The 25,931-nt window shown below is 36.7% G+C and overlaps 2 protein-coding genes across 2 annotated transcripts; one reads left to right on the top strand and one right to left on the bottom strand.

Moving 5' to 3' along the window:
• The first annotated feature begins 7,355 nt into the window (after positions 1 to 7,355).
• Positions 7,356 to 8,370, top strand: LOC137402513 (fibrinogen-binding protein-like). The gene is made up of 2 exons (XM_068089014.1): positions 7,356 to 7,472; positions 7,567 to 8,370. Exons 1-2 carry the CDS (start codon positions 7,356 to 7,358, stop codon positions 8,368 to 8,370), a joined length of 921 nt encoding a protein of 306 aa, XP_067945115.1.
• A 20-nt stretch (positions 8,371 to 8,390) lies between these two features.
• LOC137402512 (collagen alpha-1(XXVII) chain-like) lies at positions 8,391 to 19,413 on the bottom strand. The gene is made up of 3 exons (XM_068089013.1): positions 19,316 to 19,413; positions 17,863 to 17,906; positions 8,391 to 10,399 (listed from the first exon to the last, which is right to left on the bottom strand). Exons 1-3 carry the CDS (start codon positions 19,411 to 19,413, stop codon positions 8,391 to 8,393), a joined length of 2,151 nt encoding a protein of 716 aa, XP_067945114.1.
• Between the last annotated feature and the right edge of the window lie 6,518 nt (positions 19,414 to 25,931).

The following is a 25,931-nucleotide window of genomic DNA, read 5'->3' as shown; positions in this document are numbered from 1 at the left end:
CCAGAATCGAGCTTGAATTTCACTGGTGTCTTATCAACTTCTATAGTAGCTGACCATCCTTCCCGCTGGTTGTGGACACTATCAAACTTGAGGCCCTCGCAGAACAGAGTTTCTTCTGCGGGGCCATCAGACTCTGTTTCAGCCAAATTGACTTGCTTGGAATAGATCGCTGATCTGCAAGCCTTTCCCCAGTGGCCAACTTTGTTGCATTCCTTGCACTTATCTGACCAAGCTGGCATTGAGACCTTGGATGTGTTATTTCTCCACAGTAGCCACATGTGCCTGACTTGCCAACACTTGGTTTACTTACATGGACTGGTTTTTGTCATCGTGATGACCGAGAAACAGCTTTGACTAGTTTAGTTGGCAAGTCAGAAGTGAGTGCTTGTGAGCTGATATCTTTCATTGCCCTGGCAGCCAATTCTTGTGATCTGCAGATTTTTACGGCCTCTTCCAGTGAAAGATTATTCCCGAAGGCTATCAGCTTTTTCCTAGTACAGTCTTCGCAGATGCCTAGAACAATTCTGTCGCGAATGAGGTTTGGTTCTACATAACCAAAGTGGCACTTCTGAGCCTTTTGACCCAACTCAAGATAAAATGCCTCAAATAACTGTCTTTCAGTTTGTGACGTAGAGTTGAATAAGTATCGATCATGGATGACATTACGTTCTCCGACACAGTATACGTGTAAGATTTTAAGAATGTCGTCCACTTTACACGAATATTCCTCATACTGTGGACTTGTTTCAATGATTTTAACTGCTTCAACGCCTATGCAATGTTTTAGCATAGCCACTTGGTATTCATTTGGCCGTTTGTTTAGCTCGGCTAGTATATAAAACGTTTTCTAGCTTGACACAAATGACCTGTAACTTTAATCCTTGTCTTGCAGTAAGTCAATTGCAGCAGGCTGTTGTATGACAGGTTGATATACTGTTGACATGTTTCAGGTCGACTCAAAGCTCACAAAAACAGTTTGGTCAGTTGCTATATCTTTAGTACTTGAGTTAAATAATTGGCTCTCTGGTCCAACAGAAATCACTGGACATGGAAATCACCAAACCAACTCGCTGCCACCATGTAGTATTATTGCGTTTGGCTAAAGGTAGAATTGAAGAGTTGCGGTTTTGTTTGTAGTTTATTGCGTTAACTTGTGCCTAGAATGATCACTGATGTCAAGGTCAAAAACTAAGTAACATAACATAAGCAAGGAAAAACAACACTTAGAGTATAGCCAGCCCAGTTCCACTACATGTAGTATCTCTATCAGAAACAAAGCTTTTAAGCTATTTTCATGTCAACTCCATAGAAATGACTAAACAACTAAACTCTATTTTAAAATTTGTTTCGACCCAGTTATCTCATTAAAGCATGATTGATTATCTCAAAGCCTCTGAATTGTTCTGCTTCATTAAGTCAAGTTGAATTAAGAAAAAAATGAAATCCCTTTAGGGGAAACTTGACAACAAAATGTTATCGTTTATTTGATTGAGTTATTTGAATAAGGGTGTCTCTAACATATAATAATAAAATATCAACAACACTATTGCTTGTCACTGGCTGCCTTACAGCTATTTTAATTTATGCTTTGAATAACAATATTCATTTCTACTAATAAAACAAAAAGAAACATTCAAAGACGCATATATTTGTAAGAATGTCAATTGTATTAACTAATGCAGTTATGAGTACAACACAGGCGCAAGGTACACCTTCCTTTACATAATAACTAGCGGAATACCCGGCGTTGTGCGAGTATTAAAAATCAGCTTATAATTAGTGACAAATAAGGTAATGTCCTGACACTTGCCATTAGCCTGGCACATTGCCAATGGCTAATTTAAGTAAGCTAGTAATACGAGCCGTGAGAGCAAGCATAAAATGACATTTCGCCATTTGATGAAAACACGCAGAGCGGTATGCATGTTTTCACCCACCACAGCGACATATATCACCACATGAACCCATCACGTCTGCATAGCTCAATGGTTTAGCATATCGCCTGGTGAATGGGAGGTTCCGTGATCAAATCTTCTGCAATATAGAATCTTCATTCCAATGTTTTAATATCTATAGCCTCACACACTTTGAGATATATACATGTAAGTATTATATATTTATTGTGCCATCATTTTCATTGAGCATGGGTACTACATGTATATACCATACTATATTTCTCTATTTATAGTCTTAAAAATATTGTCAACACTTAGTCATCAGTGCTGAGGCATACTAGCCGAGTCTATTCCATTCTAAATTCATTAGTGAACTTATGAACTTTATCAATGAAAAGGTTTATTGTTATCCTGATATAATGTATTTTAGCCATTCTGTATGACACTCACAGCATGCATTGGTTAGTCGGGTTGCATTAACTACGATTGATGATGGATATCATGTCAACTCATCTCATGGTTGTTTTAGTACAAAGAAAGCAAAAAAAACATCTAATGTGTTCCCAAATTTTAATACCTTGTAATAACATGGGTATCTTTGGTCTATCAGCCCTGTATTCTAAAGAGCCATAATTGCATAGTATGCCAATTAAACTACCTATAAAGTATAAACTATCTATAAAGTATAAACTATCTATAAAGTCTAAACTATCTATAAAGTATAAACTATGTATAAAGTCTAAACTATCTATAAAGTATGAACTATCTATAAAGTTTAAACTATCTATAAAGTATAAACTATCTATAAAGTATAAACTATCTATAAAGTATAAACTATCTATAAAGTATAAACTATCTATAAAGTATAAACTATCTTTAAAGTATAAACTATCTATAAAGTATAAACTATCTATAAAGTATAAACTATCTATAAAGTCTAAACTATCTATAAAGTATAAACTATCTATAAAGTATAAACTATGTATAAAGTCTAACTATCTATAAAGTATAAACTATGTATAAAGTCTAAACTATCTATAAAGTATGAACTATCTATAAAGTTTAAACTATCTATAAAGTCTAAACTATCTATAAAGTATAAACTATCTATAAAGTATAAACTATCTATAAAGTATAAACTATCTATAAAGTATAAACTATTTATAAAGTATAAAGCTCAGAAAGACAAAGTTGGAACATGTGCTTAATAAAGTTGAAATCACAAAGAGACTTGAAAAGATATAATAACAGAGAATTATTTCAAAGAGCAAATACTATTGTAATGATATAGGAGTCATCATAGACATTGCAGTGTGAGTTGATTTGCTGTCTTTTCCAAATTGTTTACGATATTTTAAAACAAACTGTTTATTTGTCTTTTAAGCAAAATGAAACAATTTGTTTCATTACTAATCAGATGTTTACAAACACGTAAAAATATCTTTTGTAACTCTGCAGTTTTGCAGCAACGTATTAATAATAAAAATAAAAAGTGACAAAGCCATCAAATGATAATAACCCTGTTATTATTACTGATAATATATAAAATGCTTTTTTGGCATATGGCTGATACTAAATTACAATTAAAATAACCATAGCACTTTGCATTAAGCAGCGACACTAAAGTTTGCTCTCACGGCTCTTATTAGTAAGTTTAGCAATACAGATAGTAGCTTACCAAAATTAGTCACTAGTAACTTGCCAGGCTAATAGCAAGCGGTAGGCAACTACATTTCCTGTCCCTGTTTATAAGCTGTTTTTAACACTCGTGCAATGCATGGTCTTTGGCTAGTCTTCTTCCGGCATACTGTTCACCCTCCGGTGCTAGCACCTGCTGGGTGACAACTGGGTCTTAGCATCCACACTCAGGAGAGCCGTGGACCAGGGAGCTTGTGGCAGTGACACCTGTGCTACAACTAAAGGCCATTAATCTATAATATCTGCAAATAAGCGCCCTGCAAAAGAATCTCAGTCTGTTGTCGTTCGGTCTGTCCAGCGATAGCTATTAAAATCTAGGAATGAAAGATCGGCTTGTTGTGGATTTTATCTCAAAACCTTCTGTTTACCAGGTGATAACCTACCAATTAAGCTACGCAAAATGCAATGGATTTACTTGGTGATATAAGTTGTTATCTCAGTTAAAACATGCATAGCAGTGTGCGTTAAGCAATGTCACTAAAGCTTGCTCTCACAGCTCATATCAGTAAGTTTAGCAATACGAATAGTAACTTACTCCAATTAATCCTTGGCAATTTGCCAGGCTAATGGCAAGTGGCAGGCAACTACATTACCTGCCACTGTTTATAAGCTGCTTTTTAATACCTATGCAATGCCGAGCATTCAGCTATAGACATCATTGCTAGCTCTAACAAGTGCAACAACTGAGTTGATAATTTTGCTCCAATTTAAACAAATTATAGCAATTAACTTTGTGTCGTGGTTTTAGAAATGATTTCTACAATGTCAGCAGAGCGTTGGAAATCTATAAAACCTTTCCATGGTATCCATTAACTTACGAGTTTAGCTATTGTGCGCAACAGTCGATCAGATATGGAGTCGTCTGTGAATCGTATATAGTGTCAGCCCTGACACTGGCTGATGATTCATTCCTCATATGCGCCAGCAGCCTGAAAACTGTATTTAACCCTAAAGCAGTACACACAAAAAGCTATATATAACTCTAAAGCAGTAGATACAGAAAACTAGATCCATATATATAAATCTCAATGTTTGTGTGTGTGTGTGTGTGCGTGCGTGTGCATGCGTGTGCATGCGTGTGCATGCGGTGTGCGTGAGTTTGTGTGTGTGTGCGTGCATGCGTGTGTGTGAGTTTGTGTGTGTGTGCGTGTGCATGCGTGTGTGTATGAGTTTGCGTGTGTGTGCGTGCGTGTGTGTGAGTTTGTGTGTGTGCGTGTGTGCGCGTGTGCGCGAGTGTGTGTGTGTGTGAGTTTGTGTGAGTTTGTGTGTGTGTGTGTGTGTGCGTGAGTTTGTGTGTGTGTGCGTGTGTGCGTGAGTTTGTGTGTGTGCATGCATGAGTTTGTGTGTGTGTGCATGTGTGTGTGAGTTTGTGTGTGTGTGCATGTGTGTGTGTGCGTGTGTGCGTGTGTGCGTGTGTGCGCGTGTGCGAGTGTGTGCGTGTGTGTGAGTTTGTGTGTGTGTGTGCGTGAGTTTGTGTGTGTGTGTGTGCGTGTGTGTGCGTTGGTTTGTCCAGCTATAGTTATGTTAAGTTGCTTGTAGTATGTATTATATATGAGACAGGTCAGAGTTCATTATGTGTGTATGTTAGACTGACTAAACAACAACTGAACACAAAATAGTTCTAGCTGTGCAGGATAATACTGGATAATACAGGATAATAGACTAGTTATAATGACTCTAGCAGTATTAGTCACACAAATATGTAAATTAGAGTTTCCGCTGATTACAACATGTGATGACTTTATAACAAGCTATTAAAATTTAAAAATGCAATATTAGTTTCATGCTGGATCTGATCTTGGAAGCTCTCATTCACCAGGCAAATATCCTACTTATTAAGCTGCCAGAGATTCATTTGGTGATATTACACACAGAAAGCTAAATATAGCTCTAAAGCAGTACACACAGAAAGCTAAATATAGCTCTAAAGCAGTACACACAGAAAGCTAAATATAGCTCTAAAGCAGTACACACAGAAAGCTAGATATAGCTCTAAAGCAGTACACACAGAAAGCTATATAGTATAACCCTAAAGCAGTAAACATAGAAAGTTAAATATAACCCTAAAGTGGTACACCCAGAAAGCTAAATATAACCCTAAAGCAGGCCACACAAAAAAAGCTCAATATAGCTCTAAAACATACAGTACATACAGAAAGCTATATGCAATTTGGGAAGACTGGTAATTCAGTTGAAGCCAATATTTTTAAATTCAGCTTTGAATGCAAAAGCAGATTTAGTCGATCTACCAGGTTGTGATAAAATTTTTCAGGATAGATGTGCCAAAGCATGCTTTTAATTAAGATGCCCGGGCCTGTCTCGTTCTTGCGCAGGCTCAGTCTTGAGACCGTGGTGGCTAGGAAGTTTATTATTATTACGGCTCTGGTCACTATGCTCTTCCGTTACACAATGCCAGTTAGACCTGTCGGCAAATGGCCAGTTAGACCTGTCGGCAAATGGCCCGTTAAACCTGTTGGCAAATGGCCAGTTAGACCTGTCGGCAAATGGCCAGTTAAACCTGTTGGCAAATGGCCAGTTAGACCTGTCGGCAAATGGCCCATTAGACCTGTCGGCAAATGGCCAGTTAGACCTGTTGGCAAATGGCCAGTTAGACCTGTCGGCAAATGGCCCGTTAGACCTGTCGGCAAATGAACAATTAAACCTGTTGGCAAATGGCCAGTTAGACCTGTCGGCAAATGGCCAGTTAGACCTGTCGGCAAATGGCCCGTTAGACCTGTTGGCAAATGGCCAGTTAAACCTGTTGGCAAATGGCCGGTTAGACCTGTTGGCAAATGACCAGTTAAACCTGTTGGCAAATTGCCTGTTAGACCTGTTGGCAAATGGCCAGTTAGACCTGTCGGCAAATGGCCCGTTAGACCTGTCGGCAAATGACCAGTTAAACCTGTTGGCAAATTGCCCGTTAGACCTGTCGGCAAATGGCCAGTTAGACCTGTCGGCAAATGGCCCGTTAGACCTGTCGGCAAATGACCAGTTAAACCTGTTGGCAAATGGCCGGTTAGACCTGTTGGCAAATGGCCAGTTAGACCTGTTGGCAAATGGCCCGTTAGACCTGTCGGCAAATTGCCCGTTAGACCTGTCGGCAAATGGCCAGTTAGACCTGTTGGCAAATGGCCCGTTAGACCTGTCGGCAAATGACCAGTTAAACTTGTTGGCAAATGACCGGTTAGACCTGTTGGCAAATTGCCCGTTAGACCTGTCGGCAAATGACCAGTTAAACCTGTTGGCAAATTGCCCGTTAGACCTGTCGGCAAATGGCCAGTTAGACCTGTCGGCAAATGGCCAATTCACAATTAGACAAGCTCAAGTTACTCAAATTAGCCAATTGGCTAATTTTTTTATTGGCTAATTAGTCAACTTAGCCAGTGGCAACTATATTAGTTACCATTACTACTGTTTATAAGCTGTTTTTTTTACCAGTGCGGTGCCCGGCATTCATCTCGTACAATTATATGTAAGACACTTGCTAGAGGTAATTAACAACACTAAAATTATCTATGTTTAAATTGCTTCAAACTGTTCTAACGTAATATTTGGGTTACTAATCTAATTTCTGCTTATAACAGCGAGTCTAGTAGGAAACTTTCAAAAGCTCTTGGTCTCTAAGATCTTTTGTAATTAACAGTTGTTGCTCACAATTAATGATGTTTGACTAGCTCATTGTATTAACAGAATTATTAACTAGCCATAAAACTTCACTACTGTATAACCTTTGTGTATGTTTGTAACATCTACATAAGTATTATGTCGATGTCAGAGAATGCATTTTTTAGAACGCAAGGTGGTTACAAAAAACACACAGGGATTTTCAAGAATCTAGAAAAGTCTAGAGGAGTTCTAGGCAACCAGTTTCAAAGCAGGGCATTCCCCAGCCTCCCGCACTGCCCTCCCCCAACTGCTGTGCTACTGCTTTTCATGCAGAACTTACTTGAGTCTTTTGATTTCGGTTATTAAGGTCATCCAGACTCGAGGGTCGGAAGAGAGATCTAGGCGTTTCTACTGCTTCCAGCAGTGTAATGGAAGTCAGTTTGACTCTTTACGCGGCTACACTGATGGCTACACTGACGGCTACACTGACGGCTACACTGACGGCTACACTGACGGCTACACTGACGGCTACACTGACGGCTACACTGACGGCTACACTGACGGCTACACTGACGGCTACACTGACGGCTACACTGACGGCTACACTGACGGCTACACTGACGGCTACACTGACGGCTACACTGACGGCTACACTGACGGCTACACTGACGGCTACACTGACGGCTACACTGACGGCTACAATGACGGCTACACTGACGGCTATACTGACGGCTACACTGACGGCTACACTGACGGCTACACTGACGGCTACACTGACGGCTACACTGACGGCTACACTGACGGCTACACTGACGGCTACACTGACGGCTACACTGACGGCTACACTGACGGCTACACTGACGGCTACACTGACGGCTACACTGACGGCTACACTGACGGCTACACTGACGGCTACACTGACGGCTACACTGACGGCTACACTGACGGCTACACTGACGGCTACACTGACGGCTACACTGACGGCTACACTGACGGCTACACTGACGGCTACACTGACGGCTACACTGACGGCTACACTGACGGCTACACTGACGGCTACACTGACGGCTACACTGACGGCTACACTGACGGCTACACTGACGGCTACACTGACGGCTACACTGACGGCTACACTGATGGCTACACTGATGTGCAAGATAATAGCTCATAGTTGATGTTCAATAATTGTATTTACATGGATATATATTTGCAGTGTGAAAGTGTATCCTTCTGTTCGTGATGAAATAGCCTGCACCTTTTATATAGGCCTTGTACAACAGGTCTGCCTATAGCTGTGAGTTGGCCTTGTACAACAGGTCTGCCTATAGCTGTGAGTTGGCCTTGTACATCAGGTCTGCCTATAGCTGTGAGTTGGCCTTGTACAACAGGTCTGCCTATAGCTGTGAGTTGGCCTTGTACAACAGGTCTGCTTATAGCTGTGAGTTGGCCTTGTACAACAGGTCTGCCTATAGCTGTGAGTTGGCCTTGTACATCAGGTCTGCCTATAGCTGTGAGTTGGCCTTGTACATCAGGTCTGCCTATAGCTGTGAGTTGGCCTTGTACATCAGGTCTGCCTATAGCTGTGAGTTGGCCTTGTACAACAGGTCTGCCTATAGCTGTGAGTTGGCCTTGTACAACAGGTCTGCCTATAGCTGTGAGTTGGCCTTGTACATCAGGTCTGCCTATATCTGTGAGTTGGCCTTGTACATCAGGTCTGCCTATAGCTGTGAGTTGGCCTTGTACATCAGGTCTGCCTATATCTGTGAGTTGGCCTTGTACATCAGGTCTGCCTATAGCTGTGAGTTGGCCTTGTACAACAGGTCTGCCTATAGCTGTGAGTTGGCCTTGTACATCAGGTCTGCCTATAGCTGTGACTTGGCCTTGTACATCAGGTCTGCCTATAGCTGTAAGTTGGCCTTGTACATCAGGTCTGCCTATAGCTGTAAGTTGCCCTTGTACATCAGGTCTGCCTATAGCTGTGAGTTGGCCTTGTACATCAGGTCTGCCTATAGCTGTGAGTTGGCCTTGTACAACAGGTCTGCCTATAGCTGTGAGTTGGCCTTGTACAACAGGTCTGCCTATAGCTGTGAGTTGGCCTTGTACAACAGGTCTGCCTATAGCTGTGAGTTGGCCTTGTACAACAGGTCTGCCTATAGCTGTGAGTTGGCCTTGTACATCAGGTCTGCCTATAGCTGTGAGTTGGCCTTGTACAACAGGTCTGCCTATAGCTGTGAGTTGGCCTTGTACATCAGGTCTGCCTATAGCTGTGAGTTGGCCTTGTACAACAGGTCTGCCTATAGCTGTGAGTTGGCCTTGTACAACAGGTCTGCTTATAGCTGTGAGTTGGCCTTGTACAACAGGTCTGCCTATAGCTGTGAGTTGGCCTTGTACATCAGGTCTGCCTATAGCTGTGAGTTGGCCTTGTACATCAGGTCTGCCTATAGCTGTGAGTTGGCCTTGTACATCAGGTCTGCCTATAGCTGTGAGTTGGCCTTGTACAACAGGTCTGCCTATAGCTGTGAGTTGGCCTTGTACAACAGGTCTGCCTATAGCTGTGAGTTGGCCTTGTACATCAGGTCTGCCTATATCTGTGAGTTGGCCTTGTACATCAGGTCTGCCTATAGCTGTAAGTTGGCCTTGTACATCAGGTCTGCCTATATCTGTGAGTTGGCCTTGTACATCAGGTCTGCCTATAGCTGTGAGTTGGCCTTGTACAACAGGTCTGCCTATAGCTGTGAGTTGGCCTTGTACATCAGGTCTGCCTATAGCTGTGACTTGGCCTTGTACATCAGGTCTGCCTATAGCTGTAAGTTGGCCTTGTACATCAGGTCTGCCTATAGCTGTGAGTTGGCCTTGTACATCAGGTCTGCCTATAGCTGTAAGTTGGCCTTGTACATCAGGTCTGCCTATAGCTGTGAGTTGGCCTTGTACATCAGGTCTGCCTATAGCTGTGAGTTGGCCTTGTACATCAGGTCTGCCTATAGCTGTAAGTTGGCCTTGTACATCAGGTCTGCCTATAGCTGTGAGTTGGCCTTGTACATCAGGTCTGCCTATAGCTGTAAGTTGGCCTTGTACATCAGGTCTGCCTATAGCTGTGAGTTGGCCTTGTACATCAGGTCTGCCTATAGCTGTAAGTTGGCCTTGTACATCAGGTCTGCCTATAGCTGTGAGTTGGCCTTGTACATCAGGTCTGCCTATAGCTGTGAGTTGCTCATAAGGCTATGGGGTGTACTCCAATGTGGTCTTTCTCTCTGCTGGACTGGCAGTGAGCCAGCTGGCTGTGTACCAACTGGCTCCCATACATTACAACCTGCTATATTGATTCTTAGAGAGGCTAACTATCTTATACAGCCTGATTGCTCCTGCCCCCTATTGTTGTACATACAAACTGTATCAGCTGGGTCCTTAGATATGCGTTGAAACTACAGCCAGAACTATGTCAGGAACTACAGCCCTGATGAGAGCATTATTTCCTCATTAAAAAGCTAATAACATCTCAAAGTCATGTTCTGCATTTTTGAGCATGAATTCTTGACATGGTGCAGCCTAGCTGGTTTGAACTGTTATAGAAACATATTGTTGTAAGCTGTAACAAACTCAAGTTATATAAATGCATTACACAGCATTCTGTTGATATTCAATTATATTCTATGTTGTATTTTATAATTATCAAAATTTTGAGTTTATATTTTGTCAGGTAAAATTAGTTGATTAGGAAAGCTATAGGCCTATATGAATCCCTTGTCACTGATTAAACGTTGTTAAGGTAGTGATCGACATCTCAAACAAAAAGGAGAACTGCAGCTAAGATGGTGTGATAGTACGGCCAAGCGATTTTTTTCGGTCCTTTCGAGTATAAATTTTCTTCTACAAGAGAACATATAGATGAGCATTTCATTGCTTTCTGCAAACTGTATTCTATAGAGAGATTTAGTAAAGCAGTAAAAACAGTAAAACAGATCCAGTAAAACATCCCTTATTACAGGTCAACTACAGGTCATAGTAATCAGCAGTATATGTTGTTGAGCTAGTTGATGATTGTGTGTTACTAGCCATAATTAAGAGATTAGGAGAGAATGTGCTGCTGTCATGCTTTGTAATTGGAACAGAACAAGAACAGGAAGTTGCTTTTACCAGTACATGTAAAGGTATGCACAGAAAAATAAATGAACCAATAGACATTGATTAATTGACCTATTAACCAATTAGCAGCATTTGTATAAGTGAGCTTGTAACCATCATAGCATATGTAAATTGGAGTTGTCTGCACCAACATGAAAGAACACAACTTCTAATGTGTAAATGTAAACTAAACTAATGTAGCCTGTAAATCAGACACAGTAAAATATGCGTAGGCTTGTCTCTTAACAACTGTGAACAGTGGAAACGGCAACATAATATCATAGCATCAATCTTTTATTTTATATATAAACTAGATCAGCTCTAGTTTACCGTACATGTTTTCAGTTAGTTTGTGTAGAAGAAAGTGGCCCACTAAACCCCTAGTAAACTAGTGTCTACTGCAGCGATTTTCTACCACTGTGCTGTGGCACACTAGTGTGCCATGAGAAATCGTTAGGTGTGCCATGAGTAATTATCCAGTGTCATTTTTTTAAATTTTAAATTTACCAAACATTTATTTATCATTTTTTGTAAATATTATGTCATTGTTCGGTGTCCGCGCTATAAAGACTGGAAGGTTAATTAACCGTAAAACCTTTATTTGAACGCCATGGCGTTCTATTTTCCAACTCTTGTTTTATGATGGCGTTTAATAAGAGGTGACCTTCAAATAAAGGGTGGCATTCAGTTTTTCAACTAGCTGTTCAAGATTTTGGTAAGTTAAACTTCATTTAAGGAACAACAAACAATAACATAATATTCAACATGAAGAACTTCATGTTGTCCCACGAGCAAACGAGCGGAGCGATGTGTGCGAGTTTTTTATGATAAATGCATGTGCACACAACTTACGAAAATTATTCATCAACAATGAGACGAACCCTTGGCTAGAAATTTCATCAAGAAATTTAAGCATCGGAATGTAAAGTCGTAAAAGTATAATAACGATACAAAACACATTTAAACCTATTTAAATATGTTACCAAGTCTTTGTAAATTGTCGGTATTATCTTTAAACTTACCCATCTGATCGGATTATACACAAATAGACAGATTTATTTGAACGAAAATCGCCACAAAAGCTTGAAAAGCTCGGTTTAATAAAAGTTAAGACCGAAAATTGAAACGCCAATAAAGCCGTTCGACCGATTGTAGAACAATTTAGTAGTGCGTATTTCACGAGAAAACCGTGTTTATTTTACCAGTCTATGGTACTGTTTACTTGTAATCGAATTTATTCGAAGGTTTTTGTAATAAACGTAGACCGTTTGAGGCGTAGACCGATTTACAAGTACGAAATTGTGGTACACCGTTTATCAGCCTATGTTTTTTGTCCAATCACCGAAGGTTTCATTATTTAAAACGTTAGCCGAAATTCTTTACAACTTACGTACAAGCTAGGGCCAAACTACAACGCCCCTTCATGACGAGAACATTTTTTATTTTGCTACATTTTTATACGAGTGAATGCTCCTACCCGCTTTCTGTTAAAGATCACTTATCAAAACCATTCAACGCAACCAACTTTGAAACTGTATAGTACACAGTAGCTTGCCATTTTACTTCTAATTTTGCATTTCAGAATTATAATAAACATATTTCTTTATCATTGTTGAATTACATACATTACAGTAAATTAGGCCTATAGCTTTATAACACTTTTATAACAGCTTTTATTTTGCTGCAGTTTGCAGAAATCTTCGAGACGTATTAATGCTCATAGGTTTTCTATTATTGCTGTATTACTATATTAACAATATTGGTTATTTTAATAATATCAGTGCATTTTACTTATAATATTGGCCAACATTGCATTTCTCCTATTGCAAGAGAGAGATATAAACGTAATATTTTCCTTTCATTGTTGTTGTTTGTCATGACCAAACACTTTTTAAATAAATTTTCTAAAAACCTATATAAATACCACAACTTCTTGATATTGCTACCTATGACGTTTTGAAATGTAAACAAAATTGTGTACTGGTTTTCTATTATTACTATATTAATAAAATTGATTATTCTAAGAATATCAGTGCATTTTACTTCTAATATTTGCCAATATTGCATTTCTCCTGTTACAGGGGGAAAATATAAACATCTTTTCCATTCATTATTGCTTATTGTTGTATATAATAACACCCACACCCAGTACATTACAGCTACCATTGCAGTTATCCTATTGCACTGCAGAGCCATTTGATTGCTAATATTGCATTTCTCAACCATTAGTACCCTTTATTTTTTTGCCAATATCTCTGGCCATCTCTTTGGTCGTGGGCTGTATGACAGTGGAATTTCTAGTATATTATATATAATTATACAATATATAATAGTATCTAATAATATATTATAACTTTATAATAAAATTTAACGAACGACAAAATATCAACCAACATAAAATTATGAGACAAGATATTTAATACAAGATAAAATGGTTATTACTGGTATGTAATGAAATGTTTAATGTTGAAAATCAAAGTATACATCGCTATTGTAACAGTACTCGACATTCTCTAGAACTGTCACTATCAAATAGTTCTAGAATCACTCTAGAATCTGCGTCGAATAGTCGAATTTCATTTTTATTGGTAATGCCAGCTTTAGTCTGCTCTTGCTGAAAACACTCCAGTCTTAATCGGCTGTCTTACCTGAAATGATGGATCTTGCTACCCTCTGAGCCGGTTAGAGTATTGGTCAGTCTATATCCCTTGAACGACTTGCTAATTAGCATCTCCGAATCCTTGCCTGCCCGTGGTGTCTGCCAAAGTTTATAGGTGCGCTCTTGTATTGCTTTGAAGATGTTAAACACACAACTTATGCCGTAGAAGAGTTTAATGGAATCCCCAGGCCTTGATATTGTAGACTCAATCTCCAGGCACCATGATTTAGGCCTTAAAGGTTGACTCGCAACAAAATTCACATTACAGTTATTTGGTATCAAAAGATTTACCATGTCTTACTCTGCTGTGTTGTAGGTGCAAAATATGTGGAAATGTGATTGCAAGCTTTTAATTAAAAACTCAAAAACAAACAGTTAATCGCCGCCATCACAAAACCGCCGTAGATCGGAATCAGTTTATTTTTCTGACGTAGTCAATCCATTTGGTTAATGTTTTGACACGTGATGTTATCACGTGAATTGAGAGGCCAATAAAAGGCTCAGTATAAAACGTTTTGTAGCACTAGTTTATGACAAACACTTTGGGTTTCACCGAAGAGCCCTTTTCAAATGTAGATGCCCGCTACATTACAGTTTTGTTTCGGCTTGGTCTAATCATCTAGTCGTAATCTGATCATGTGATCCATACTTCCTGTCAAGCAGCCGCGAACAATTTTTGCATTTTTTGACCATCACAGGTGACCAACAGGCTCGTCATGTTTATCAGAGGATGATATGCACTCCTTCGAGCTAAGGTTACAAAATTAAACAAATTTTTATGGTCGGTTTTGATATTTCAGTGCTCAAAGCGACAGTGTTACAATGATGATGAAATAGAAGCGTAAAGACAATAGACATGGTTTTATTGAATGCGCGAAGTATATTTGTGAAAATATTTCGACGAATGAGGTTGCATGAAAGTGTAAACAGAAGGCATCTTGTTCAATTACGTCCCATTTGAGCCGTTTTGGAAAGAGATTCTAATCTACGGCCGTTTCGTGATGGCGGTGATTAACTGTTCATTTTTGAGCTTTTAAGAGCTGGTAATTACATTTCTACATATTTTGTACCTACAGCACAGCAGAGTGAGACATGGGGAATCTTTTGATACCAAATAACTGTAATGTGAATTTTATTGCAAGTCAACCTTTAAGCATTTTGCATTTTTGCCTCATGCATTTAATATTGGCCCACAAAACTCAAAGCCCATCGGAATTGGGCTGGTAGTTTAGTACAATGTCCCTTGTAAGGTACTTTAATATTACTGTACTAGGTTTACTCTTGCTTTGTATCAGAGAGGTGAATACTGTGCATGCTGTAACTATACTGTTTATTATCAAGCCTGACCCCAAAAGTTATACATCAAATCACATGATTCACCAGAAGCTGTGTTAAGGTCGAAATACAATCACAGGCGTCGGCATTGTGTTGCAATGCCCCTCTACCAAGGACATTACAGATACTCTTGATTACTGATTAGCGTGATGAATGTCAAAGTGTCGCTCAAATATAAGTGACCTTCTAATAGAGGGTGACGCTACGATATCGGCTTTGTCTTCATCTAAACAGGCCCAGGTTTAACACTAACTGAGTATGAATGAGTTGAGAAATTATACTGTAATTAAATATACTGTTCAGAGTGTCATTTTATAACATTTTTAGTTAGTGATGTGCTGCAAAGTTTTTCAAATGTAAAAACGTGCCTTGGCTCAAAAAAGGTTGAAAAACACTGGTCTAGTGGACTAGTAAATTGGTGGATTAGTTTGTTTTATTTTACATTAAATCATGACATAACAAGATTATAGAAAAAATAAGGTGCAATGAGGGCCCATATGGGCAGTAGCATGGCTATTTGAGGCGCAGAGCCTCGAGTTAACAGATGAGATTGATTGTCAAAGATAAAAAGCAAGTTTATCTAAGCAATGGAAATCGGAACAAGTCTATTCCAGAGAGTTCACCAAGTACTGCTTTAAAACAGCCATAAATCCATAATGACTACTAATTTTCCTTAGTCAAATTGGCAAGGAATTCCAAGCTGATGACATAGGATAGGCAACCTGCCTATGGCTACCAGTAGAGGAGGGTTGAAGAGGTAAGGAAAATAAGGAATGACGAGTGTTATAATGTGTTGACAAGTTAGTTAGTCTAGTATACTAGTGGACTAGTAGACAAGAGGATTGTGAACTAGTAAACTAGTGAACTAGTGGCATAGTGAACTACTGTCTAGTAAACTAGTAGACAAGTAGATTATTGGACTAGTGAACTAGTGGATTAGTGAACTAGTGGACTGGTGGACTAGTGGATTAGTGAACTAGTGGACTAGTAAACAAGCAAACTAGTGGGTTAGTAGACTAGTGAACTAGTAGGTTAGTGGACTAGTGAAATAGTGGACTAGTGGGTTAGTGGACTAGTGGATTAGTGGACTAGTGGACTAGTTCACTAGTGAACTAGCGGACTAGTGAACTAATGGGTTAGTGGACAAGTGGACTAGTGAACTAGCGGATTAGTGGACTAGTACACTAGTAGACTCAAAAGCTAGTGGGTTAGTAGACTAGTGGACAAGTGGGCTAATGGACTAGTGAACTAGTGGATTAGTGGACTAGTGGGCTAGTTTACTAGTGAACTAGTGGACTAGTGAACTAGCGGATTAGTGGACTAGTGGGCTAGTGAACTAGCAGACTAGTAGACTAGTGGACTAGTAGATTAGTGGACTGGTGAACTAGTGGACTAGTGGGTTAGTGGACTAGTAGACAAGTGGAAAATTGGACTAGTGAACTAGTAGACAACAATGCCTGACCTGCAAACAACAGGCAGAGCTTCAACCTTCTATAAAAGAACTAAATATAAATTAATTCGATTCTCGCAATCTGAAAAATACCTAAAACAGGATATTATAACTATTATTTTATTCTATTGGAATACCATGATTCTTAATTGTAGTTATTCACCAACTACTCTCACAAGGTAACAAATACTTGTGTACTAGTTCTGATCTGGTATAAAATGTAATATTATAATGTACATTTCCGAATGGAGTTCACATCTTTCGGAGAAACACGTTAGCGGCTAACGCAGTGTGAGTGAGAGTCGACATCGCCATGTATAGCGTGCTACACTTTTGTGACGCTTACATAGCAGAAATTTTCAATTTAACTTGAATGAATTTAAATTAGTAAACAGACACTTAAAAATAATTTTCAATCTTATACTAGATTTAATTGTAATTTTTCTTTCCATTTTTAATTACTTTCTCCCACTTTGACTTTTGTTGTCTCACTTTCTGATTCGCTTTCACATTCACTTTTAGCCAGGCTTTTTAAAGCATTTTTAACTTGATCTTAAGAAAAAGACCGTGCGATGTTGTTCTGTTAAGCAGCCTCTCACATACTCAGCTACCTAGCAGCTGCATTGAAAACAGTTCTGTTTACTCATAATTCAAGGTAAAAACTTGCTCGGAAGTTTTCTCGCATCTCAAAATTATTCTATGTTGGGAGACTCGTATGTCGATGTAGGACCGTACTGCAGAGTCGGCTGAAAGGTGAGATGCAAAGTAGTGAAGGCTCACTGTATCATTAAAGCTTATGTTCAAAGTGTATTGAAACAAGTTTACTCAACTGTGTCAAGATACAAATAGCTTACTCGTAAACTGCTGCTTTTGGTTCTTTCCAAACAAGTCAGCAAAGCAGAATTGAGTTTACATTGGTGACAACACTAATAGAGAGATAACAAGTGCTAGTGACAAGTCATGGCAAATGACAAAATAACAAGTGCTAGTGACAAGGCAAGTTGTAAGTTAACAGATATTTGTTTTTTGTTATTAACAGTCATGCACAGCCTCTCTAACACTTTTAAATGGCATCTATTACTGGACTAAAAACTTACCTGTGTCACAAACTGAGCTCACTCCTTCATCGATGTTTTGATACCTGCAAAGCATAGTTAAATTTTGTTCTTCTTTTCATATTTCAGCTCGACTGTATTATATATATATATTATTATATTATATAGCAAATAAAATATGTGAAATGTTTTTTGGCTCATGTTCTTTTACCTCAAATCAATCGGGTTTTTTCAGAATAGTAAGAAAAGTACAATATCAGAGGAAAGCTAAGTGAGCAATGGAACATACTTGTCGGTAACAGTATGTGTTATGGACACACACTGAATAAGAGATGGACTCCAGGCACAATAGGGGTCTCTCTGAGTGATGCAGGTACCACAGTCAGAAGTTTTTCCACATTGCTCAACAGGTACTTTAACGATCTTCTTTAGTGAATTGAGTAGCAGGTACTTTTTACCATTTGCAGCTGTTAACTTTAATTCATGAATTTTTTGGCCTGGAATAACTTCTTGTTTAGATATTAGATAACATTGAACGGTTTCATTTGAGTCCCTCCAAACAAGAAACTTCAACAGCTGCCCGTCATCTGAAGTACACATTTGTCTTTGAACATATTTCAAACTAGCTTTAACCTAATTTTTTAACATTCAAGACTGTTGATTTAAGCATTTACCTCTAGCTATGTATACTAAATCTCTCTTTGTACCATTCAAGACTGTTGATTTAAGCATTTACCTCTAGCTATGTATACTAAATCTCTCTTTGTACCATTCAAATCGTCTATCTGCCAGTCTGTTACCATTTGCTCCATCTTATAGCTGAAAGAGAGCTCAAACCTGAAAAGTTATTGAACTTTCCGGTTGATAAATTTTGTTAAGTTGAAACGTAATTTCCTTGAGCTAACTTTAACGTCTGATGGTTTGTACTAAAATAATTATTACTTTTTATGAGGCAGTGCCTGCACCTTGTGACATTTCTAAACAAAGGCCTTCTGTCTCTTAGGAATACTGGTAGTACCCTTACCTCGTGATGTCCATAAACAAATGTCTGTTGCCTGTTGAGAATATTGGTAGTACCCTCACCTTGTGATGTCCATAAACCAATGTCTGTTGTCTGTTTAGAATATTGGTAGTGCCCTTACCTTGTGATGTCCATAAACAAATTTCTGTTGTCTGTTGGGAATATTGGTAGTACCCTCACTTTCTGATGTCTATAAACAAAGCCCTGTTGTCTGTTGAGAATATTGGTAGTGCCCATACCTTGTGACGATCATAAACAAAGGTCTGTTATCTATTGAGAAAATTGGTAGTACCCTTACCTTGTGATGTCCATAAACAAAGGTCTGTCATCTGTTGAGAATATTGGTAGTACCCTTACTTTGTGATGTTCATAAACAAAAGTCTGTTGTCTGTTAAGAATATTGGTAGTGCCCTTACCTTGCGATGACCATAAAAAAGGTCTGTTACCTGTTGAGAATATTGGTAGAACCTTTACCTTGTGACGTTCATAAACAAAGGTTTTTTGTTTATCGGGAATATTGGCTCAAATAGCAGGTACTTACTAAAGTCTTCATCACCGTCTTCATCTTCCATCGGATAATCTCTGTCATCACTAAAGCACTTTCAAAAAATATATTTGATAAAAAATGCTGCTGATTGCATCTTAATACTTCGCTGACACACGTTGATTACCAAGTGGAAGCAACTGAGAGCAGAATAGTAACGAGCAACCAATCGTGGATTAGTTTAGCCAGCCAATCACTGAATGATATGTATAACCAACTACCACTCTATACTGATAGTATTAACTTATCTAAATTCAGCCAAGTTAGATTCAGCGTCTATGTTACAAGCCTGTCTTGAAAGAAAAAACTCTGCACATAATACATTGTAACGTTATATTATCTTTGGCCTCAGATCATCACCACAAAATGCACTTAAGTCATTGTAGGTACCAATAGTTACTGAGGTTAACATAGTACTTTGGCACTATTTTTAATGATGTTAAAGGTTGACTTGCAACAAAATTCACATTACCGTTATTTGATATGAAAAAATTCATCATGTCTTACTCTGTTGTGTTGTAGGTGCAAAATATGTAGAAAGGTGATTACAAGCTCTTAAAAGCTCAAAAATGAACAGAAAATCGCAGCCACATGAGACCGCCGTAGTTTGGATTCCCTTTCCAAAACGGCTCAAATGTGATGTAGTTGTGAGAGATGGTTTCTGTTTACACTTTCTTGCAACCTTATTCGTCGAAATATTTTCACAAATATACTTCACACATTCAATAAAACTATGTCTATTGTTCTTACGCGTCAGTTTTATCGTCATTGTAATGCTGTCACTTTAAGCACTGATATCTTATAACTTACCATAAAAATCATTAAACTTTTAAACCTTATAGCTCGAAAGAGTACATATCATTGTGTGATAATCATGACAAGCCTGTTGGTCACCTGTGATAATCGAAAAGTGTTGCAAAAATTATTTGCGAAGTATTGGATCACATGATCAGAGAACAACTTGAGGATTGAACAATGCCGAAACAAAACTGTAAAGTAGCGAGCATCTATATTTGATATGGGGTCTTCAGTGAAACCCGAACTGTTTGTCATAAACTAGTGCTACGATAAGTTTTATATTGAGCTTTTATTGGCTTTTCAAGTCACGTGAGAACCTACGTGACCAGATGATGACCAAATTACGTGGTTACGTCATCGAAATAAAGAAATTCCAATCTCCGGCGGCTTTCCGTTTTTGAGCTTTTAAGAGCTTGTAATCACATTTCCACATATTTGGCACTTACAACACAACAGAGTAAGACATGGTGAATCTTTTGATACCAAATAACTGTAATGTGAATTTTGTTGCAAGTCAACCTTTAATTTTTACCTATGGCCTACGATATTAGGCTACATGCCAACACTGAAACGAACTGAAATCATATACGAGTAATTGTATACCAAATAATCTTTGAATGTAATCATAGCGAAGTAGACTATATTTAGCAATTACTTGCTAATGATTTTACATTTGCAATTTAAACACTTTTACAGTTTTATTTTTCCTTTCAATTTATTTCAACGAAATACTTCTTTCAAGTTATGAAATTTTAAATTTACAGTTGATTGAAAGCCTTTACAGTTGTTTTATTTATTTTTAACTTAATCCTGCACAAAAACCTTTCCTTTGTATTTTCTCTTTTAATTTATTTCAACTACACAAAACACTTTTGTATGATATGTAAAGTTTTTATATATCATAAATTTATCATCATATTATTTATAATCATAAACCTTTTTTTATATATCGAAAATTAAAATGGCAAATGTTGTTATATGTTAAATACACTTTGTTATTACCCGGGCAGCGCTGGGTAGTACAGCTAGTCTATGTACGAGCTATATATATACTTGAGTATATGTATATACTGAATATACTGTATATATTGTATATTCAGTATATACAGTATATACAGTATATTCAGTATATTCAGTATTTACAGTATATACTGAATATACTGTATATACTGTATATACTGAATATACAGTATATACAGTATATACAGTATATTCAGTATATACAGTATATACTGAATATACTGTATATAATATACTGTATATACTGTATATACTGAATTCAGTATATACAGTATATAAAGTATATTCAGTTTATACAGTATATACAATATATTCAGTATATACAGTATATACTGAATATACTGTATATACTGTATATACTGTATATACTGAATATACTGTATATACTGAATATACTGTATATATTGTATATACTGAATATAATGTATATACTGTATATACTGAATATACTGTATATACTGTATATACTGTATATACAGTATATACAGTATATTCAGTATATACAGTATATACAGTATATTCAGTATATACAGTATATACTGAATATACTGTATATAACATACTGTATATACTGAATATACTGAATATACTGTATATACTGTATATACTGAATTCAGAAATACTGTATATACTGTATATTCAGTATATACAGTATATTCAGTATATTCAGTATATACAGTATATAGCGTATATACTAAATATACTGTATATACTGAATATACTGAATATACTGTATATACTGTATTTACTGTATATACTGAATATACTGTATATACTGAATATACAGTATATACTGTATATATACTGTATATATACTGTATATATACTGTATATATACTGTATATATACAGTATATATACTGTATATATACTGTATATATACTGTATATATACTGTATATATACTGTATATATACTGTATATATACTGTATATATACTGTATATATACTGTATATATACTGTATATATACAATATATACAGTATATACAGTATATACAGTATATACAGTATATACAGTATATACAGTATATACAGTATATACAGTATATACAGTATATACAGTATATACAGTATATACAGTATATATACATATATATACAGTATATATACAGTATATTCTTTATTCTTTTTTATATACATAATATATATATATATATATATTATGTATATATATATATTATGTATATATATATTATGTATATATATATTATGTATATATATATATTATATATATATATATATATATTATGTATATATATATATATATTGTTATATACATGTATATGGACTATATATACATTAATTTTGTAAATAATTAATTAATATATTGCCTATTATTAAAATTAATTGCCAACTTTGTACTTTGCAGGTGTTATTGAACAATTATATATATAATCACTTTAGTTGGCAATAACTTCATTTCAAACAGAAATGTTTTTCATCTTAATAGTTAATACCTCGTCTTAAAAACCTTATAAATCAATATCCTGCCTTATAAATCAATATCCTGCCTTATAAATCAATATCCTGACTTATAAATCAATATCCTGACTTATAAATCAATATCCTGCTTTATAAATCAATATCCTGCCTTATAAATCAATATCCTGCCTTATAAATCAATATCCTGCTTTATAAATCAATATCCTGAAAGGACTAATAAATAACGTGCATGCCAACCAATAGCTTTGTATACCTTTTGATTCGAGTGTTTGCGACTTGGTTATGAAAAAAATCGTCAATAGATCATGGAATTTTTTTACAGTTAATATGCTGTGGAAATTTTTAAGGAGCGATCACGTCATGGAACTTTCTAACAACAAAATTACCTTTGCTGGTAGTTGATCTAGTTGTTGAATCATGAAATCAGACTCAGATGTCGAGTAGAACAGTTGAGTAGAGTTATCAAACACACTGTTTATATCAGCTATTTTATAAGCACAAATATGTGAATAGTGCTCTGACTCCGCGCTAAAAGAAGTTTGCATGTGATAGGTGGATTTGAGGTCATTATATAAGTCGTATATTAGGCCATATAGCTTCAATTTTGCTACTTTAAAATATTTTTGTTTGACTGTTTGACATACCTTACTGAGTTGAATATTGCAAAGACAGTTTCTTCAACGTCATCTTCAGTAGTTGTGAGAATGTGAGGACCTGTTGCATCCGCTATAAAACCATGTGAGCAGGTCTCAGAAAGAGGCACAACTTTTTAGATTATGCTGACAGGTTTAAGAACAAGTTATTATATTTATATGTAAAAGTTATGGATTGAATTCCTAAAAAGGCCACTCGTGGTGACAAGATTGACATCCAACCATTAATCGCTCTCTGCAAATGGGCATGTCTTTCTAGCAAGGCCCTACCACTGGACTCAACATGTCTAGTCAAGATCAGACCATTGCTTGGCCAATAATGGCTCTTAAAACATGTACAGTCTCTGCTTGTCGTAGGCAAAGCAGAGATCATACTCAATATTCAAAGGATCACCCACACGCAAACACATGTAAAAAACTTCTATAAGTTTTTGGCTGCTGCATCAAAGTTTTATGTATTTGATGGTTGCTATTCATTACATATCGAGGGTGCTCAGTTCGTGAATGTTTATAATTGGCAAAAGGGTTTTACTAAATATGAGAGTGTTTGACAAGTAAAGCTTTTATTTGAATGCCATGACGTTCTATTTTTCAACCCCTCTGTATAGTGGCGTTTAATTGAAGGTGGTGTTCAAATAAAGAGTGGCACTGTATTTTTCAACTTCCTCATCAGAATTTTGAAATGATAAATTAAACCTTTCCACAGACGAAGCGATGCTAACGTTGAATAGATTTTACACTCTCTGTTGACCGGATCGACTTTAATATTATGTGTCACAGCATTCTGCGGGTCTACATGTAAATTGTTTTCTATTTATGTTGAAGTATCAGGTCGATTTATACGAGGAACTACTTTGAATATAAAATATTAGCGTGGTGCTGCTAAGTATTTCAATTTCAGAGGTTCAAAGAGAAAACAGTTAAGCTTTGGAGTTACAATATGGACATCACACTTTTAATTTTTAAAGACGTTTTTAGCATTTTAATGTTGGAATACACTATACCAAAGGCTGCTATTACCTCGTGCAGTACTTCTGAAAAGTAGTCCCATTGTTCATCAAAACGGTTTAGTTTTTAAGTAAGATTGTGAACTACATTAGGAATAAATTTGAAAAAAATAGATATGATTTATGCTTTAATGACTGCAAATTAAACTGTAGTATTGATGACTGTGACAATCGATCTTCTCAGGTCTTCACAATTGACCGTCACTAAAATCATGGCAACCACTGCAGCAACACAAAAAAATTGTACTTGCTGTAAGTGAGTCATAATTAGAACGATTTTGTACTGATCACACTTTTCACACTCTCACACTTTTTTTTGTACTGATCACTGATGACACTTTTCTACTGATCACTTTCTCTTGTGGGTTGGTAAAGATCAAAAAATGTCAAAGTGGCGGTCAAATAGAGGTGGCGTTCAAATAGAGAGTGGCGCTTTATTTTTCAACTGTTCTTCTATAGTAGAATTTTATTAGAAGTGTCATTCAAATAAAGGTTTTGCAGTATCTATATACCGTTGTTGTATTCTTGTAAAGAATTGAAGCCTGAAGTAGTGTAGATTGTAATGTAGTTTATTCACTGACGAAAACACACCACTTAAACTGAAAATGTTGTTGGTATTTATATGAAACCAAAAGTAGCTTTATAAATATTAGCTTAGTATAATTATGGTAAAAGTACAATAGAGCGCTATATGGCTATCTTGTTTCAGATGTAAACAGAATTGTTTTAAGCAAAAGGGTTACTATAGTCATAAACCATTATCTCATAATTGTCACAATCCCTTATAGCTCAATAGCCATAACAACACTAAAACCTCTAATTGAATGCCATGGCGCTCTATTCTTCAACCCTTCCTTATGGTGGTGGTCCATTAGAGGTGGCTTTCAAATAGAGGCTGGCGTTGCGTTTTTCAAATGGCTCATCAAAATTTTGAGAAGATAAATTTAGCACTTTCACGGGCGAGGCGAATGTTGCCTATATTTTGTTTTATTTTGAGCGATATTAAAGCGATATTATACCTTTTAGATGCAATAAATCTGCTAAATTATTTCTAACTTGTCCAAAATCTTATGATAAATATACGTTGAAACTCGGAGAAATATCTCTACAAGTTAATTAATGTCTATTGCTTGCAATTAACCTCTTATGATATTGTAGCTTGTTCTTGCTTTGCAACTTGTTACAGCTTTCAATTTTTATTTCATTCTATATTTGAAGACAAATTTTTATTGTATATTTATATTTACCAATTTTGTATAAAAGCTCATTGCAATCATTGATATATTTGCTAAAGTTTGCAGCCAAAATTAGCTTTTTATGTGCAATAGATGAAAAGTTAAGAATCTTGATCAATTGTAAGATCAGAACGCAATGGCGCTATCAAACAACATGCTATAAATCTGCAAATTTGTGAGTTATATAATGATAATCTATTAAAAGCTACCAATATATATTTATAAAAAAGTGACATAAACTACTATACATATTTCACATGCAGAAACCAAAATTAACGTTTTTAAAACAAAAATATTTTCATTGTTTGGTCGGCCAGCTGCATTCTGATTGTTGCTTTTAATGAAACGAGCATCTTCTGGTTGTCCAATGCTTTCCACAATGTTTTCTGA

Source organism: Watersipora subatra, chromosome 8 (assembly GCF_963576615.1).
Source record: "Watersipora subatra chromosome 8, tzWatSuba1.1, whole genome shotgun sequence".
Taxonomy (NCBI): domain Eukaryota; kingdom Metazoa; phylum Bryozoa; class Gymnolaemata; order Cheilostomatida; family Watersiporidae; genus Watersipora; species Watersipora subatra.
This window is presented reverse-complemented; position numbering and strand designations above follow the sequence as displayed.

Bases quoted from the DNA above. Each gene is read 5' to 3' on its own strand.
- LOC137402512 (XM_068089013.1), bottom strand. From the start codon at position 19,413: ATGGAAGATGAAGACGGTGATGAAGACTTTAGTAAGTACCTGCTATTT. The intron at 17,907-19,315 runs GTAAAGGTTCTA...TATGCTTTGCAG, and splicing joins TTGTTTATGAACGTCACAAG to GTATCAAAACATCGATGAAG. The intron at 10,400-17,862 runs GTAAGTTTTTAG...AGCAACTCACAG, and splicing joins GAGCTCAGTTTGTGACACAG to CTATAGGCAGACCTGATGTA.
- LOC137402513 (XM_068089014.1), top strand. From the start codon at position 7,356: ATGTCGATGTCAGAGAATGCATTTTTTAGAACGCAAGGTGGTTACAAA. The intron at 7,473-7,566 runs GCATTCCCCAGC...TCGGTTATTAAG, and splicing joins GCAACCAGTTTCAAAGCAGG to GTCATCCAGACTCGAGGGTC.